General features: G+C 42.2%; 1 protein-coding gene across 14 annotated transcripts in view; it reads right to left on the reverse strand.

The window, feature by feature from the left end:
* The window catches only part of TNRC6B (trinucleotide repeat containing adaptor 6B), a 261,883-nt gene that overhangs the window by 40,581 nt on the left and 203,542 nt on the right, over positions 1-17,760 (reverse strand). For 9 of the 14 annotated variants that reach the window (XM_045083823.1, XM_045083814.1, XM_045083812.1 and 6 more), the window contains 8 exons: positions 16,038-16,196; positions 14,486-14,661; positions 13,671-13,727; positions 11,575-11,649; positions 10,667-10,712; positions 8,903-9,051; positions 7,686-7,856; positions 3,409-3,534 (listed from right to left, as the gene is read on the reverse strand). In XM_045083823.1, coding sequence (XP_044939758.1) covers positions 3,409-3,534; positions 7,686-7,856; positions 8,903-9,051; positions 10,667-10,712; positions 11,575-11,649; positions 13,671-13,727; positions 14,486-14,661; positions 16,038-16,196 — 959 coding nt within the window. The remainder of the gene's footprint in view (positions 1-3,408; positions 3,535-7,685; positions 7,857-8,902; positions 9,052-10,666; positions 10,713-11,574; positions 11,650-13,670; positions 13,728-14,485; positions 14,662-16,037; positions 16,197-17,760) is intronic. The other 5 variants (XM_045083818.1, XM_045083816.1, XM_045083819.1 and 2 more) reach the window with 5 other exon arrangements.

The following is a 17,760-nucleotide window of genomic DNA, read 5'->3' on the forward strand; positions in this document are numbered from 1 at the left end:
GCTCAGCGAGAGCCTGCTTCCCCCCTCCCCGGCCCTTGCCTGACTCTCTGCCTGCTTGTGATCTTTGTCTCTCAAATAAATAAATCTTAAAAAAAAAACAAAAAACAAAACTAAGAAAAAGACAAATATTTCTTTAAAAAAAAAAAAAAAAAGAAGGGAGTCTGGGATGGAATGGAATTACATGTTCTGTTTTGGACACGCTGACCTGAAGTGCCTGTAAGGCCTCCTAACAGAGATGCCCAGAGGTCCATGGAATTGAGAAGAGAGATCTGGGCTGAAGACAGTCTTTTTTTTTTTTTTTTTTAAGATTTTATTTATTTATTTGACAGACAGAGATCACAAGTAGGCAGAGAGGCAGGTAGAGAGAGAGAGAAGAGGAAGCAGGCTCCCTGCGGAGTGGACAGCCCGACATGGGGCTCGATCCCAGCACCCTGAGATCATGACCTGAGCTGAAGGCAGAGGCCCTAACCCACTGAGCCACCCAGACGCCCCTGAAGACAGTCTTTAAGAGTATTTAAGAGTCACCCACGGGGCAAAATCACCCAGCAGTGGCTGCAGGTGGTGAGAAGAGGGTGGAGGACTCAGACTGGGGCTCTCTGATGTTTCATGTTGCGGAGGTAAGGAGGAACTTGCAAAGGAGATGGACAAGGCAAGGCACGTGGAGAACCACTGTACAAGGTGTCCCAAAGCCAGATGAATGAAAGGTTTCCGAAGGGAGGGCGCGATCCTCTATGTCAGATGCGTCTGATACGCCAATAAGGAGACTGGAGAAGAGACCAAGACATTCCACAGCACGAAGGTCATCTATGACCTTCACACCATCTTAATCACACCATCTCGCTCGCTCGCTCGCTCTTCACACCATCTTGCTGCTACCACCTTACGTGGAGTCCTTCGCTCTAGTATGTCTGCCATTCAAACATGTCCTCTCCATCTCCGTCAATGTTATTTTCTAAAACGTTAAGTTTCCCTGCATTGCCACTCAGCTGAAAAATCTTGCCCAATGCTGCAGTATCTATGGCAACAGCAGCTAAACTTTAGGGTGCAGATAAAAATCACCAGGGGGTGACTAGGCTCTGCCTCCCAAGATTCTGTCTCAGTAGATTGGGGGAGACCTGGGAACTGTATTTTTAAGTAGCAACCCAGATAACGGTTCCAAGGGACAAAGTCCAAACTCCTTAGCAAACAAAGCTTTTCTGAAACCAGTGCCGAACTTCCTGACTTGTTTTTCCCTCTTCCACTGCAGACCACTTCCATGTGCGTCAACAAGCTCAACCTAACTATTCGGAGTCCAGAGTGCTCCTCATTATACCATGGAACTGCCTCAACCTAATATTCAAATCGATTGCATTTTCCCAAACACACCATGTTCTTCCAGATATGACTACTCCTCGTCCAAGCCGTTCCTGCTGCTTAGAAGGCACCTTTACCCTGGTGGTGCTCAGCAAACTCGGACTCACGCCTCAAGACCCAGCTTAAATGCCACTCCTAGTGTGAGGCCTCACCCAAATCCCAAATTGCGCTGAACATTTCTATGTAACATTGATCGTGGTGCCTATTTGCTGACTGTTCTGCCATCACCCCCACCAACTCCAGGAGGGTATGACAGGAGACGGCAATTTCTTCATCTGTGCAAGGCCAATACCACCACTGGGCACACCGCAGACATCTGATAACCACAGGACTGTTGCCTGACACCAGACACGCTGGGAGTTAGGAAGACACAGTGACCGTGGAGCACTGGGAAAGTTGGGAGCAGCTCTGTCTAGAGGACAGACGGCTACCTGAGGCCTGGAGGATGACCAGGACTTAGAGACAGGGGCAAGGAAGGAGGGACACCAAGAGGACTCCCAGACCCCTGGCACAGGACCATGGAGACGGGAGGGTGACATGATGAACATTTCCTCTCCTGCTAAGATAGTTACAGACCTAATGTCAAACACAGAATCTGAAATCTATAGGATATGGTTTCAAATAAATATTTTAAGTCTAAGTTTTACAAGATATCTCAAAAACAAAACAGCAACAAAACCTGACCCTTCATAACCTGATGGTTGGACCTAGTAAGTGTCCCACCCCCTTCTAGAGGATGGGACAGATTCAGAGCTCTTTATCTTAGTTCACTGAAGTGACATTCTAAGGAGACTAAGTCACTTGCTGAATCCTTACATGGACTCATAGCTTTTATACTGCTCCTCAGACCTATTTTCTCACAAAGAGGTATGAGGGACAGTTTGTGGCCCAAATCTCTCCCCATACCTTGCCAACAACTCACGGCACATCTCCTACTAAGAAACGGACCTAAAAGGTTTCCCCAGGGGCACCTGGGTGGCTCAGTGGGTTAAAGCCTCTGCCTTCGGCTCGGGTCATGATCTCAGGGTCCTGGGATCGGGCCCTGCATTGGGCTCTCTGCTGAGTGGGGAGCCTGTTTCCCTTCCTCTCTCTCTCTGTCTACTTGTGATCTCTGTCAAATAAATAAAATCTTTAAAAAAAAAAAAAAAAAAAAAGGTTTCCCCAAAGACTATATACCCCACAACACAGAGATGCTCCAAGAGTAAGTCTCTGCCATTTCATTTTTTCCCAATCCCCCTTCCAGAGCTCCTAGTTAGTACTTCAACATCTATCTCCTCAAAACTTCTTAGAGTAACCCAGAGCCTGGTTATTCTCCTGCTTATGTGCTGGTGGATCCTCAAGGGCAACCGACTTCAGAGTGTTGACGCATTGGGATTTACAAAGTAGTTTTATTTACGCGCAAAGAAAATAACAAATGCAGCATTAGAAAAATATAGAGACACCTAAAAGGAATATAATCAGAATGGTTTTCATGCAAAAACATCTTTGTATGTATGATACATTAAAGAACTGAGTTTGAGGGACGCCTGGGTGGCTCAGTTGGTTAAGCAGCTGCCTTCGGCTCAGGTCATGATCCCAGCGTCCTGGGATCGAGTCCCACATCGGGCTCCTTGCTCAGCAGGGAGCCTGCTTCTCCCTCTGCCTCTGCCTGCCATTCTGTCTGCCTGTGCTTTCTCTCTCTGATAAATAGATAAAATCTTTTAAAAAAGAAAAAAAGAACTGAGTTTGACATTTTTTCTAAAAATCTTGATTTGGGGGCTTGACCTGGGTAGTTCCGTAAGCTAAGCGTCTGCCTTTGGCTCAGGCAGGTCCTGGGATCCAGACCCAAGTCAGGCTCCCTGCTCAGTGCGGAGCCTGGTTCTCCTGCCCCTCCCCCTGCATGTGCTTGGTTTTGTTTTGTTTTGTTTTGTTTTCCCAAATCTTGATCTGGATTTTTTACATTTTAGACATTTAGGTAACTATTATTCCTTTTATGCCCATAAAACCTGCCTGTTGGTGACAGATAACCACCTGGATAGGCTTTACTACTGAACCTGGAAACACGAAATTGCTTACCTGGGGGGAAATAAACTGGGGAGGCACTTGCGCCCGGAGATTAGGAGAAGAACTTAGTGGCTGCACCGGTGTGTGCATACCTCTCGATTGTGCTGTGCTATTTCCAAACAAACCATGATTGCCACCCTGTAAACGAACAGCAACAGTAAGGCTTTTTGTTAATGTAAGAAAATGCAAAAAAGAAACAGTTCTGGTTTTCTATCCCTAAGAAGAATCATAGCCTGTGTTCCATGGAATCACAGAATTTTCTAACTAAAAATTTCCTGGTCTTAGAATGTTTGGGGAAATTATTCAAATCAAATCATGCACACAGCACCACCACCCCTGCAGTCGGATGCACTCTACAACCAGAAGGGTTAAATTTGGTCAAATGTTAAAAAAAAATGCACAATTTTTTTTTTTAATTGAAAGGTATAGGCACTACAGTGTTTATTTCAACTGCTCTCTTTTTTCTTTCTTAAGATTGAGTTTACCAAATTTATTTTCAAGTCCAATAATCTGAGCTCCATCTTGAAAAGGCACCTGAGTACAATGCAGCCATCTGAATAGTACCAACTTTAAAACAACACTAGGACATTAATGTCTCTGAATTAGTTCAATCATAGAATCAGAGCCACCAAATTGTAGTACAGCCCCATGAGAACCCAACTTGAGATCTGAACACCTTTCCCTGTCTTGGGTCTGCTTGATCCCTTCTTTGCTAGATGAGAAAATCTAAATCAAGAGGGAGGTTTTTTAAAAAAAAGAAAAAGAAAAAGAAAAGCAGAAAAGGGAAAAAGTGAAAAACCATTACTGGGACACCAAAAAAAAACATTACTCACCTGTAACCTCTCATTCCAATGTATGAACATTAGTCTGGTTAAAAATAAGCTTAATTCCCTGATTTCTGGAGGATCAACTCACTGGAGTACTTCTAGACTATTCCAATCAAAGAGCTACACAAGACTGGTTTATAAGATGGCCCTTCTGTTCTGACTTGTTTCAAGCTGAGAAAAAGCCCTTCAGCGAAGAACTTGACACTGTTCTCTCTGTCTGAGGAAAGCTTCTACACCATCTTCACTTGGCCTCTTTGAGGCCCAGCTCAGAGGTCATCCTCACAAAGGAAGACTTCCCCGAACCTTCTTCCTTGTTTCACATTCAAATTAACTAAGCCCACCTCTATGTTCTGAAAACACATTAAACACTCTTGGACGGACCCCATGAGCAGGTCACATTAATTTTCCATTCTGTCTGTCCACCACCAGCTTAAAACTTCCCTCTCTGTACTCCCAGAAATCAATAAAGGGCCAGTCTATAGGATGCAAATGTCACGACCCACCAATTCCATACACTTGACAACATCCCACTGAGTATCTTTGCTGAAGACAGCCCTTCCACTGCTAATACAAGTATGTATATTCTGAACTGAAGTCACCATCTTCTCCTTGGCACAGTGGGGATTAAGGTAATTTTAAGGAAGAATTTTGTAACAGCACCACTAAGTTCTAGAACACTAAAGATATTTCAATGGCTTAATGATTCAAGACAGATTAAGGGACTGCTACCAGGAAATTAATGAACTTAAAGGCACTGAAAATAAAAATGGCTATGAACATAAAGTAGAAAAGGCAATCAAAATCTGTGTACATCTCACAAAAGAAAATCAGAGATCCATCCTGAATTTCCAATCTCCCCAAAGACTGTTTAAACATGAAAAGACCTTTAATTCTACAAGCTGTAATGTCGCCACTTCCCCTGCCTTACTAATCAAACTGTCACTCTAAGGTGACATGGTTTGGCTCTGATTTTTCTAAGATCGTGGTAGCTGGCAGCTTACCTACTGATCATTCTCAAGAACATGGGAAACACCTGTTTCACTGAGAAAATTCTGCTAAGATCATTCTCACATTTTACTATAAAAGTAATGACCTTGTTATCAGATGTGAATTATTCATGGTTGGGTCCTCAGATGGTAGGATTTCTGGTAGCTAAAGTCCTTGTCAGAATCCATGTTTTAAAAAGTCCAAGACTGCTTTAAATTCCAACTCCTCTTTTGGTAAGAAATATTAGAAAGCATTTGCCTTTTTTCGTTTTTGTAACATCAGGCCCTATTTGCACATTCCCAGTGGACAGATGCCACCCCCGCCCCACCGCCCAGAGGTTTTAAGTCTGCTTTATCAAGTGTCTCTAAAGCCGTATCAAGCCCTGAGATACATCTGATTCGGATCATAGTACAGATGAGTCAATAGCAGTCTATCCAAAACACCTTCCTTCTTTTTAAATATGGAGCTTTGGCACTGCCACAGGCTCCATATTTTCTTGGCTTGGGATAACATGGCTAGTGGCAATCATACATAGTTTTTTAAGACTGTATTTAGAAATTAGGAAAATGGTCATCCAATGCTTATATGTATGTTCACGGCAGTTTATCTGGTTATTTCTAGAGCTTCACTGCTGAATACAAGGCTTTTATGCTGACCTGAGTCCTAGTATTTAATGGTGATCGCTGCCTCAAATGTAGTGTTTCACACAAAAAGGCATATAAATTATAAACCACGTTACCAAGCTGACTGTAATCTGTGATTTGAAAATAAAAATCTTCCATTTTAATTTTTAATTATGAATTATGAACTATATTAAGGCTGCATGAAAATGGTATAAAAGAACCACGACACACGTACCCACCGGATTCACAATGGACTTTGCAGTATTCCATTTTTAGGATTAAAAAAAAAAAAAAAACAACCCAGAGAGGAATGACCTTTTCTTCGAGCCCAGTGCCAGCTACTTTGGCTAGTCTATTATATTAAAAATTACAGGGGCGCCTGGGTGGCTCAATGTGTTGGGCCTCTGCCTTCAGCTCAGGTCATGCTCTCAGGGTCCTGGGATAGAGCCCCGCATCGGGCTCTCTGCTCTGCAGGGAGCCTGCTTACCCTCACCTTCTCTGCGTGCCTCTCGGCCTACTTGTGATCCCTCTCTCTCTCTCTCTCTATTAAATAAATAAATAAAATAATAAAAAATAATAATAAAATAAAATAAAAATTATATACTAATGGCTCTTGATAAATGCACGATCCTGTAGGCATGTTTGTAATCATCATTTATCAAGAGTATTAGGACTATTTTATATTTTCTATATTTCACTCCAAAAAGAGAGCTGCCCCAAACCACTGATATAATTATTTCTTGTTTGTTTATATAAGCAAAATAGGTCTATGGTCTCTGTGGAAGCATTAAGAAAAACACAAGAAATATAAAAAAAGAAAACAAGAAATTACCCATAACTCCCAAACCAGAAATAACCAACTGAACACAAGGATATCATATGATCCATTTTTAAAATGTGCTACAGCAATAATTAAAGTGTATGAAAGACCTGTGTGCAACCAAGGACTATGGTGTGAAAGGTGATCTGTAACATCCTTTCACATGTATGTGAAAGTCAGTATGTGGAAACAGAATGGATACAATTAAAAATTAAATGTCCTTCCATGACATCCTGAGGTGAGAGTCACAGTGACAGGAAGTGGCCATAGAACTGTGGCTAGGAAAATATCATCACTGGAGTCACTGTCACAGAATGGTCTCCAAATTCCTGGTTTTCTCCCTGAGAACTACCCTGGACCTGCTGTGGGGTGACAGAGGCCTGTGGCACTGCGTCAGGCTCATGGAGGGGAGGGGACCCCAGGGGCCTACCCTGCCAGTCTCACTCTTGGTGCTTGTCTCTCCCCAAATAGGGCAAATAGGCCGCCATGTCTGAACAATGTCCAGTCTTCCCAAAACTTCATTCTCTCCTATCAGATTACCTCTCTCGGGGTAATTATCGTATTTTACCCTTAAAGACACCCTTAAGATGTTGTAACATTCCAGTATTTGCTCTTACTAGTTTTGCTGTTATTTTCTAAGTAGAAGTTTTACTAACGTGAAAGGACTTCAAAAATATCACTTGCCATTCAATCCAAGGTTAAAAATGGCAAATTTTTGTTGCTAAGTCAGATAACATAAAATACCTACATAGCCTCTTTAACATTTTCCTAAAGTAGTTCTTAGGAACTTAGCTTAACTTGGAACCAAAAATGAGAAGACAAAAGAAACAGATTTAAATAAAATCCATGTTGAGAAAATATGAGGAGAGATGGGTTCTACGGGCTAAGAGATCTAAAGCCTATACTTAGTATCATTCTGTGCATTCAGTAATCAACAAATTTCCCAAGACAGACAAATGATGCAACGAACTGCAGACCAGGGCCAAGGCGAGGCCACAGCCAAGCAGTTGTAAATTTGAGAGGCCTCCTTACTTGTCTAGCAGCGAAGTTTTGGGGGTTGAGCCCTGTGCCGATTGCTCCAAGGCTGACGTTGGGTAGTGTGGAACCAGAGGGAGACAGCTTGTAGCTGGGAGAAGGGGAGAAGGGAGAGCAGGGAGCCTCATCCCCAAGGCACCCATCTTGATTGGAGAAAGGCAAAGTCAGCTGAAAAGTAGTAGGAGTTAGCCAATCACAATGAGTGTTGGTTAGTGAAGCAACAGAATGCAAGAAGGGACAAGAGAGAAACACTAGGAACAAACAGAGTTAGAGTGTATTAGCAATAAATGAGGATGGAATTTGGATTTGATAAGAGTCATTATACTTGGCCCAAAAGACACCATCTGTCATCTCTGATACGGATTTTTTTTCTTATCCTCTAAATCAGTAACACATTCTGTCCATTGCACTAGGATAAAAACTGCCAGATTCTTTACTTTTATGCTTCTAATACTGATTATTATAGGTGGCTGCTGAAAGAGAAGCCAGAGTAATACTCCTGTGAATCTGTTGCTGCCTGGAACAGCGGCATCAGCGTAAAACTTCTGGTTTTCATTGCTTTCTGCAGAGCCAGGGCCATGGCAAATCAGTATTCTCAATCAAGGAATTACTTCCTCCATTAGGAATGATAAAAATCAAAATAAACAGGTATAAACAACTTCTTTAAATAAGGTAGTTGAGAACTTGGACAGTTTACCATTGTAACTAAAAACAGGTCACTAGGGACATGGAGAAAGAACAAAGGAACTCTCTTAGAAATAACACAAGAGAAAGTTCTGAGGCTGGAAGGCAAGGCCTTAGGAGATACGGACTGTTTGCACAAGATCCCAAATTTAAGTTCTCATTGTACAGCAGCAGAGAAAAGAATTCAGAATAAATTTGTCTCTCAAATTTCTTCTACATGTTTCGAATGTGCATTTCCCGTACTGTAAAAAGTCAGACCATTCATTTCCCACCCCCCTCGGAACTTCATAAAATTTCTAAAGACTCAGACCTTCTTCACACACTAAAGACAGATGGTTCTAGCTTCTGCCTAATCACCTGTCGACATCGACTGCTTTTATGTCACCACTTAAATGCAGGTGATGTTTGCGTTTTGCTCATTAATTAATTCAGTAATTCTATGCTTCCTCCTGGAACTGATTATCAAAAGAACAAATGGGAACCCAAGTGGTTCACATGAATTATTGTGTGAAACCAAGGATCTAACTCACCTTCTCGAAATAAGGCCCACTATCTGTGGTTCCCATGTCTTTGGAATTAGGTGGACGGAACCCAGATCGATCCTTCCTCATGATATCATTAAAATCCCCGAGATTCATCGCTCGTTTGTCCACGTCAAATTTTTTATCTGGAAGGCTCCCTGAAAAAGAGCACAGAAGAAGTGAATATTTCAAGAACCAAAGTCTCCCTCACGACAAGGAGTTACCAGCTCCACTCTTGTCCCTTAGGTGCTGGGTGTAGCCCACAAGGGATCTCACTGGCTCAGGCTGCTGGGGAACCCGCCCTCGAGCGCTCGTGGGCCCTTTTGTTCCTTTTTAAAAAACCCGTTATCAGTTTTAACTTGTTTTCAGTGGAGGACTGAGAGAGAGACTCAGACACGACCCGGTAAAAACCTGACTAAAAAAATATTCCCACCAGTTATTGACATGTTTGAAGAATATCACTTGCTCATAGATTCAATTGTCCTGGGGGAGAAAATTTGTCTCTTGCCCTTTTAGCATCTGCTAGATAAATGGGTGGGGCTGTGAAACAGTTATTGGGAATAAAAAGGCCTAAGAGGCACAGCTGTTGCTCTAGAATTTAGAAATCAGAGTTGAACACATTAAGTACCATGGTTATTCCTCATTTTCTTCGCTGCTCTGAAAATTTGCTATCATACACTGACATGATCAGAGCTCCTGGAAGCACGCTTTTTTGTTATTCTTAGATTTTAAAAATATCATAGATCAAAGACAATCTCCCTTATGACCGAGGACGGTCTTTCTTCCTGGTTTGATTCTTTTTAGTTCCTCAAGGTGAGCAACAGGGTCATGGGGACGAGCCCACAGATGAAGGGCAGACGCTGCATCTGGCCCACTTGCAGTGGGCGAGCTCGTCAATAATGCAACATCCCAGGGCAGACGGGACCAGCAAGCTGAGAGCAGAGGCTGGCAGGGCCACAGGATACTTTGTTCGGCCACACACCACAGTTTTTTGTTTTGTTTTGTTTTGTTTTTAAAGATTTTATTTATTTGACAGAGAAAGAGATCACAAGTAGGGAGAGAGGCAGGCGGGGGTCAGGGCGGGGGAAGCATGCTTCCCACTGAGGAAGGAGCCCAATGTGGGGCTCGATCCCAGGACCCTGAGATCATGACCTGAGCCAAAGGCAGAGGCTTAACCCACTGGGCCACCCAGGTACTGCCACACACTGCAGTTCTTAAAATCTGAATTAGCGGGGCACCTGGGTGGCTCAGTGGGTTAAAGCCTCTGCCTTCAGCTCAGGTCATGATCCCAGGGTCTTGGGATCGAGCCCCGCATCGGGCTCTCTGCTCAGCAGGGAGCCTGCTTCCTCCTCTTTCTCTGCTTGCTTCTCTATGAGCTCCATCTGTCAAATAAATAAATAAAATCTTAAAAAAAAAAATCTGAATTAGCTTCCAATATTTAAGTATCGGGTTGTCCATGAATGTATTTCTGGCCTTGCTTGTAAACTGAAAGCTCTGACAAAGCTGAATCCTAGATCTTGTAAATGGGTACATATGCCCCCACAGTAACCAGTGGCCTCCAACTCCCACTTTCTCCTACCTGGCACACACCATTCATTTACAGGACCTTCCGGGATCCTACAGCCGTTTGAGTTTTCAACCCCCACCTAGTGTCTAGGACAGTCCTTCACGTCTGCTTAATAGCACCCACCCCAACTCAAACTGAGCAGGGATCCAACGTGGCATCATTAACAACAATATATATTCCATTCTTATCTGTGGAGTGATACACACCTACAGACAAATCCATTTTGCTGCCTGGATTATCTTCAGTTTGACTCTGAAAGAGAAGCAACAGGGAGGGAGGATTAAAGGTTTGAATTCAATGTCTGGATCAGAGGGGAAAAAATGGCATTATTTATAAGAGAGCTGTGGCGTCTGACGGGCACCATACACGGCCCTTTGATGTGAACCTTACGCAGGGATGAAGACAAGATCATTCGGGATACGACTAATTTGATTGCCATTGGTGTCTATACTCCCAAATTCAATTTTCACACAGAATTAGCTTTAGTAATTCTATGGACACAGCAATAGCTAAATAGCCGCTTAGAGAAATAAAACCCTGTCCTCAAGCTCCAGTCGGCTCAGGATCAAATTCCATGAGTGTCAGCCAAATGATGACAACTTCTTCTCGTGACTCGTCAAGTCATCAAATCTGGAAATGTGCAGCCAAGTCAAGCTATTTGTCTTTTGGCAACCAGGGACGGGGTGTCCCCATGATGCTCCCAAGAGATAAGGGAAAGAAAAAAAAAGAGAAGTCCTCCAAGAATTTCCTATATAATTAATTACAAATATTTTCTCTAGTTATTTTGCTGTTGCTGCCGTTTTTAAAACTGTAATATTAAACCTGATACAGGAGTAGTCAGGGAAAATTCTACAAGTTTTAAAGCTTTGCTCTTTCTTCCTCTAGCCACCTAAGGAAAAGGTTACAAGGACTACAAACTCAAAAGCCGTAACCATTAAATATTGGAGTAGATCACTAAGAATAAAAGAATAGAAGACAAATATTGCTTAAATCAGAAACACTGTTTAACCAGTTTCTAACTCTGTGATGTTGTACTCTATGTGGCAGTGGTTTTAACATCTGTACTAAAAGTAAAAGCTGGGCTATATTACACATAAAAGAAAACGAAACTTACCAGCAATCCCATATTTGAAAACTGTTTGGCAAGAGGATTCATCCATGAATCATTGTTTCCTCCTTTCAGTGAGCACTACAGAAATGAAATATGTAACCTCAGAACCAAATTATTTTATCTCACTTCATATCTGAGTTGCATTTAAGTACTGACTGAAAATGCAGAACCAACAGTTTACCTTTTAGAGCCCAAAGTTCCCTCTTTGACTATGGTTATTTTGATATTTAATCTATTAGATGAAAGATTAATAAGCTTTAGTTCTATCTGTGTTTTCATTTTTCTTTTGTCACATTGAATTAGAATTAACTGGAAAAATATACAGTCGGGTTCCCCCACGCCCCCAGGGGGAATGGCAGAGGGAGAGGGAGAAGCAGACTCCACACTGCGCAGGAAGCCTGATGTGGGACGAGATCCCAGGACCCTGGGATCATGACCTCAGCTGAAGGCAGATGCTTAACTGACTGAGCCACCCAGGCACCCAGGTCTGCTGGTATTTTTACCTCATAAACAGAAGAAGGTCAATATCAGATCACAATGTCAGATCACAAACACAATGTTTGCGTCCTAGTACTTTCCCCTTTACTATCTTCTTGTAACCCAGTTTGTAATGGAAGAGTTTGATGCTAGTGCCTATTATAAAATAAATAGGCACTAACCTATTAAAATGGGCTATTTAAGCTGGTCATTAGTTTCTGTGTGCAAACAACGAGGACTCATCCACGTACCCTTCGTCTGCTTATTTAACAGTATAAACAACCAGGGTCCCCAATGGGAAAGAGGCCTAGCGGAAGACCTCACAGATCTTACTGTAAAGTAAGGCAGATGCTGAGTTTTTGTTTCTTTACTTTTCTTTTTTTTTGTTTTGTTTTTTAAGATTTTACTTATTTATTTAAGATAGAGCGAGCATGAGCTCGAGCGGTGGGGAGGGGCAGAGGGAAAGGGAGAAGCAGACTCCCCGCTGAGCAGGGAGCCTGATGCAGGACTAGATCCCACGACTCTGAGATCATGACCTGAGTGAAGGCAGACACCTAACCGACTGAGCCACCCAGGTGCGCCTGGGTTTTTGTTTCTCAAGGGACCTAGTTTCTTCCTTAAACAGGACACCCAGCATCAGCTCCTCTTTTACTTCTATGGAGGAGGCAGGTGGAACTGTGATGAGGACTTGTTGGGGACATGGGGTGATGGGGCTTTGTGCACTTGCACAATCTACTGATAAAAACTCTGTGTTTTGATGATATCTGTTACGTCAGTTTTATTATTCTTGAAAGGGAGTAAGTTTATTTCAGTTCAGTTATAGGTTTTAACGTCAAGAAAGCCCTCACTGGAGAGAGGGGAGAACTAACTGGTAGTTTTTGTTGAACGCAAACAGTTTCGGTTTTGCAGATGAAAAGAGTTTTGTGGTGAGATGTGGTGACAGTTGCACAATAGTGTGAATGCACTCAACACTAATGAACTGTCTGTGCACCTAAAAATGGCTAAAATGGTAAATCTTACGTTATCTGCCTTGGATCACAATCAGTTAAAAAAAAAAGGCTCTTGAATACAAAAGGTCAGAACTGTCAGTCACGGGGCAGAAACACTGAATTCCCACTGAGCCGGATCAATTACGTCTCAGGGCCACCCACGGGGCCAGCACCTTTCCCTTGCTCACTTCGGGTCAATCAGCAGTCTCCCTCAACTGTCTTTTATAATCCGACTCATTGGGAATTCGTAAATGACAAAAACAAAGCCACAGCAAGTCAGACAATATGAGTACAAAGATGCTGACCCGTTTATCTGAATAATTCCTTCTGTGACTAGAGTGAGGGAATAGAAGTCCTTAGGAGGGAAACTGTGACTGGCTGCTTACCCAGGATGCCTCCAACAGGAACCATCTGTGTTCTCGGCTACTGAGCTACCCTATTCAGAACAAAACTGCATCCTGCAATAAAGGGGATGAAGGCACAGCCAGCCCCCTTAGCCAACCAAAGACCTTCCAGGAGGGTACTTGGTGTTTGAAACCAGGACAATGTTCACTGAAATGTTTCACGGGGCAGCAAGGCTCCCATGTTGAAATTAAATATACGACTGCCCACTCCTTATGTCCATCAATTTACCTGCAGAAGGGAAAAAACGCCTCTGCTGAGAGAGTGGTTCAGGTTCAGAGACTTGTTCTAGATTGAAACCAAAGTTCTCATCAAATTATGCAAATCAAAGTAGAAACCGAGTTGCTCTAACACAAGGAAAGCGACTTTATTCCCCCCCCTTTTTTTATTTAAGTAGGCTCCATGGCAGCATTTAGCCAAATGTGGGACTTGAACCTGTGACTCCGAGATCAAGATTTGAGCTGAAATCAAGAGTCAGATGCTTAGCCAACTGAACCACTCAAGCGCTCCGGAAAGTGACAACTTTAGAACAGGCATAGGATATAGATAATATCAGCCGGCAGATACAGCAGGGCTACGCACCAGCACTTCACTTTGTTGGAAGAACAAAGTGTTTTTGTTCTTTACCCGAAATCGGATAAAAACCAGTCATGCTGATCACCACTGGAGAAGCTATCTTTCTTTGGTTTCTCTTCTATATATCATTGGGACTTACCCTAAAGACTTCCTTGGCTTTAGAATGCAAAAGCATAAAACATTTATAAGGTATGCCTTGAAAGCTTCCAAAGAGTTATCATCATATGGAAACTAAAAGTGAAAAAAATCTCTTTGAAAATTCCACTTTGTTCACAGCAACAGCTCTGTAGTTTGAGGTTTCAAGGTCATGGGGAAGGAAGATGAGGAGTAAAGAGGAAGTAATTATTTGCTCTTAAGAAAATATTTTCCCCCTTACTTAGGACCTCAGGGACTCCTCCATTAGAAAATTCTCAGTTCTGCCTTCTAAGAATGAAGAAGCAAGCTCGAGCATTTCTAAAGTGGGCTACTACCTTCATTTGCTTCTTTCCTCCTTGTCCCCAGCTTGCTGAGTTGTGGGAGGAAGCACTTCCCTGAGAGCCGGCGGTGTTCCAGACTCCTCCATCATCCTCCTCTTCCCAGCTGGGATGGCGAGTTCCCGTCACTGGACCGTCACTCTCCCCCCAGCCGTCTTGCATAGATTTGGAATCTTTAGGAAAAGAACAGGTCAATCGTATGCGATAGCTATATATGGCAATAACCACAATGCTCAGTCCCTATGAGTGCAGCATTCGAGGTGTTTGTCATCATATCTAATCCATCTCTATGGCAAGGCAAACAATCTAGCCCCTTCCACATTTATATTACCTAGACAAAGGGTAGGTACCATTATAGCTTTAACTACAGACGATCCTGAAGGGATGAAGACATTTTTAAACTGAGAAGGTTTTCTGATGGAAGAAGGGTGATTCTAAGGTTGGGAAAGACACGGAGAAATCCTGACAGTACTGCCCAAGCGTCTCTTTGTGCCGAGGGTCTGGTTCATGTCTTCCAACATCCATTTTGGATCTATTTCAAGTTTATAGCGTGGTATTTCCCATGATGATACAACCAATTTTACAGCGAAAATCATGATGAAATCATCATCTTTATAAAGCTATTTCTATTTCTATGAAGTGAAGGAGATTTGTAATTTTTAAAATGCAAATTACAGATACAAGAATCAATTTCTAGAAAATAGCTAAAATTATATTTCTTCATGTGGCACTGTTAAGAGTCATACATACCATATGATAGAACTGACAACAGAATTTGTTATTCTAGTTCAAATTTTGAGCACTCAGTATGACCACACTTTTAAATCAAAAGATAATTCCTTAAATCTGCAATATGGCAGAAAAGAGATGTTGGAATACTTTTAAAGACAACGACAAACAAGTGAAAACGGGCACTTGAAATTGAATTTTTCAACATTCCATAGCATCGGTTTACAAAGTTTTACAAATTACTGGGCCTACACATTGCCAGCTGGATCAAGGATAGCTTAGACTTTCAATGATTATGAATAAGTGTGACATGCTTCGTATAAAAACTCAAATGAAGAAATCTTTGTTGCATTCAAGAAACCTTAAATGTTCCTATGTGGGTGGAAGTATGAGAGGAGAGACAAAGGGACAAGGAAGAAACAGAAGGATAAAGTCACTGAGCGGCAGAGACTGTGATCCACAGTAAAAGCCAGGAAAAGTCTTTTCAAATTATACTAACAAAGGGGCAGAGATGCAAAACAGAGATGGTGAGCAATATTTACGTTACTGGCAAAAAAAGCACCACGGCAACATTTCAAATCTGGCCAGATACTAAACCTAACTTAAAATGAACTCAACAAAATCAACTTATGTCTTCTAGACTGTAAACATGTTAACATACGCAAAGCTAAGTCACGGTCATTTGCGACTGATGGTTTATTAAAGGTCCACGGTCCTCAGTCTCATTGAAACGACAGTTTAAACATCAGCCCACGCCTCACCAACATGTTTGGCCTCCAGATCAACGGAGACTCCCTCACAAATAAGGCTGTACACTTACTAGGTTTCATGGCATTTGGAGCGTTGGAGGGTGTGTTCCCCCAGCCTGTGGTCGATGCTCCCGTGTCATCCATTTCACCCCACCCAGGACTGCTTTCGTTTGGCTCACCCCAAGCTGAAGTACCATTATCTGGAGCAGGTGGTGTGCTTTTGCTCCAGACTGCAAAGAAAGAAAATGGGTCTCTAAGAAGGATCTGTTAAAGGAAACATCCTAATATCCAGGGAGCCAGGGAGCCAGGGAGCCAGGGTGGGGGAGGGGCGGCGACAGTGGGAGAAACAGGCACTCCTGGGTTCTGCCGGCAGAAATAGGAACGGCTTCCACCCTCAGGAGGCAATGGGCATTGTCACTTTAACTTCTGGCCCAGTACTTCCTCTGCCGGGAAACTATACGACAGATACACTTGTAAAGTACATAAACCTACATGTACAGCAGTGCTCACTGGATCGCTGCTGGAAACCATCTGGAAGCGACCTAAGTATCTATCAAAGAGGGACTGGTTAGGCCAATTGTGTCACCCATGAAATAAACACTGTACACGAAGCAAATAAAAGACAAAAATGTATGTGCTAACATGGAAAGTTTTAAAGTATGATGAAAAAAGCAAGGTGAAGAACAGCGTATACAGTACAATCCCTTCTGTGTAAAAGCTGTAAAGGATAGATATATTTTGCTACAGGTATGAACAAAATTTTTGAATGAGACACAAAACTCTAAGACATTACCTGTGGGAGGAGACCCCGGGGGCTAAGATTCTTTTATTCACTACATTTCGCTTTTCTATATAGTTTAAAGGTTTTTTACTATATGGATAATAAATTTTTTCATGTTAGCAGGTCTTAAATGCTGGTCAGGGAATTAATAAGCGATCTTTATTTCCTGCTTCATTCTTTTCAATATTTGTGGGGGGAAAAGAGAACTAGTTAAAAGCAATCATTTTCTAAGTGCCCATAAATACATTCACTGAACACTATGCTTACCCAAGGAGTGGAAAACTAAGTATTAATTCTACCAAGAAAAACAGAAACAAAACCCCACCTGAAGAGTGCATCCCCTTAATTTGCTGAATTATATGTTTTAAGGGGACATTCAAGTTGACAATGCCAAAGATGGTATTACTAGCACTACCTTTAATTTACCAGGTATGGCTATGGTTTCTATTCAGACAGAGGAAGAAGAAAGTTTAATTCTGGGCAATTGAGTATCATGAGAGAGCAACTTCTTATGTGAAGTATTCCACTTCCAGATCCTGCTGTGCTACAGCATTCCAACGGCCCCTTCCAGAACAACACAAAATACTTCCCTTCGCTGGGGAAGGAGAAACACAGAGGATATGTCCATGGGTAGAAACTGAATGGAAATCAGGTCTATTTCTGCTACTATTTTAATTCTTCATTTTTAAAATCTGGAGCATAGTTTGTTTAGCAAGATACATTTTTTGGATTCTGCAAGACCAATACAATTACCACACACACACACAAAAAAAACCCCTCTGGGAGACTAACACAGGGATGGCCATCTTTTTCCTTTTGCCAAGAAAGAACATTAAAATGTACCACCAGCATCTGTTATCACTACCATTTTATAAAAAGAGAGCGTCTGTTAACCGTAGAGTAGGGTTAATGTAGAAAGATTTCCAGAACAAAACCAACTTGAATAAATGCAGAATAAATGAATAAATACCAATGCCCCGGTTTAGGATTTTTCCTTATTGACCCCGCAAGAA

The sequence above is a fragment of the Mustela putorius genome, unplaced genomic scaffold (assembly GCF_011764305.1).
Source record: "Mustela putorius furo isolate JIRA1106 unplaced genomic scaffold, ASM1176430v1.1 tig00000738_pilon_pilon_pilon, whole genome shotgun sequence".
Lineage (NCBI taxonomy): Eukaryota > Metazoa > Chordata > Mammalia > Carnivora > Mustelidae > Mustela > Mustela putorius.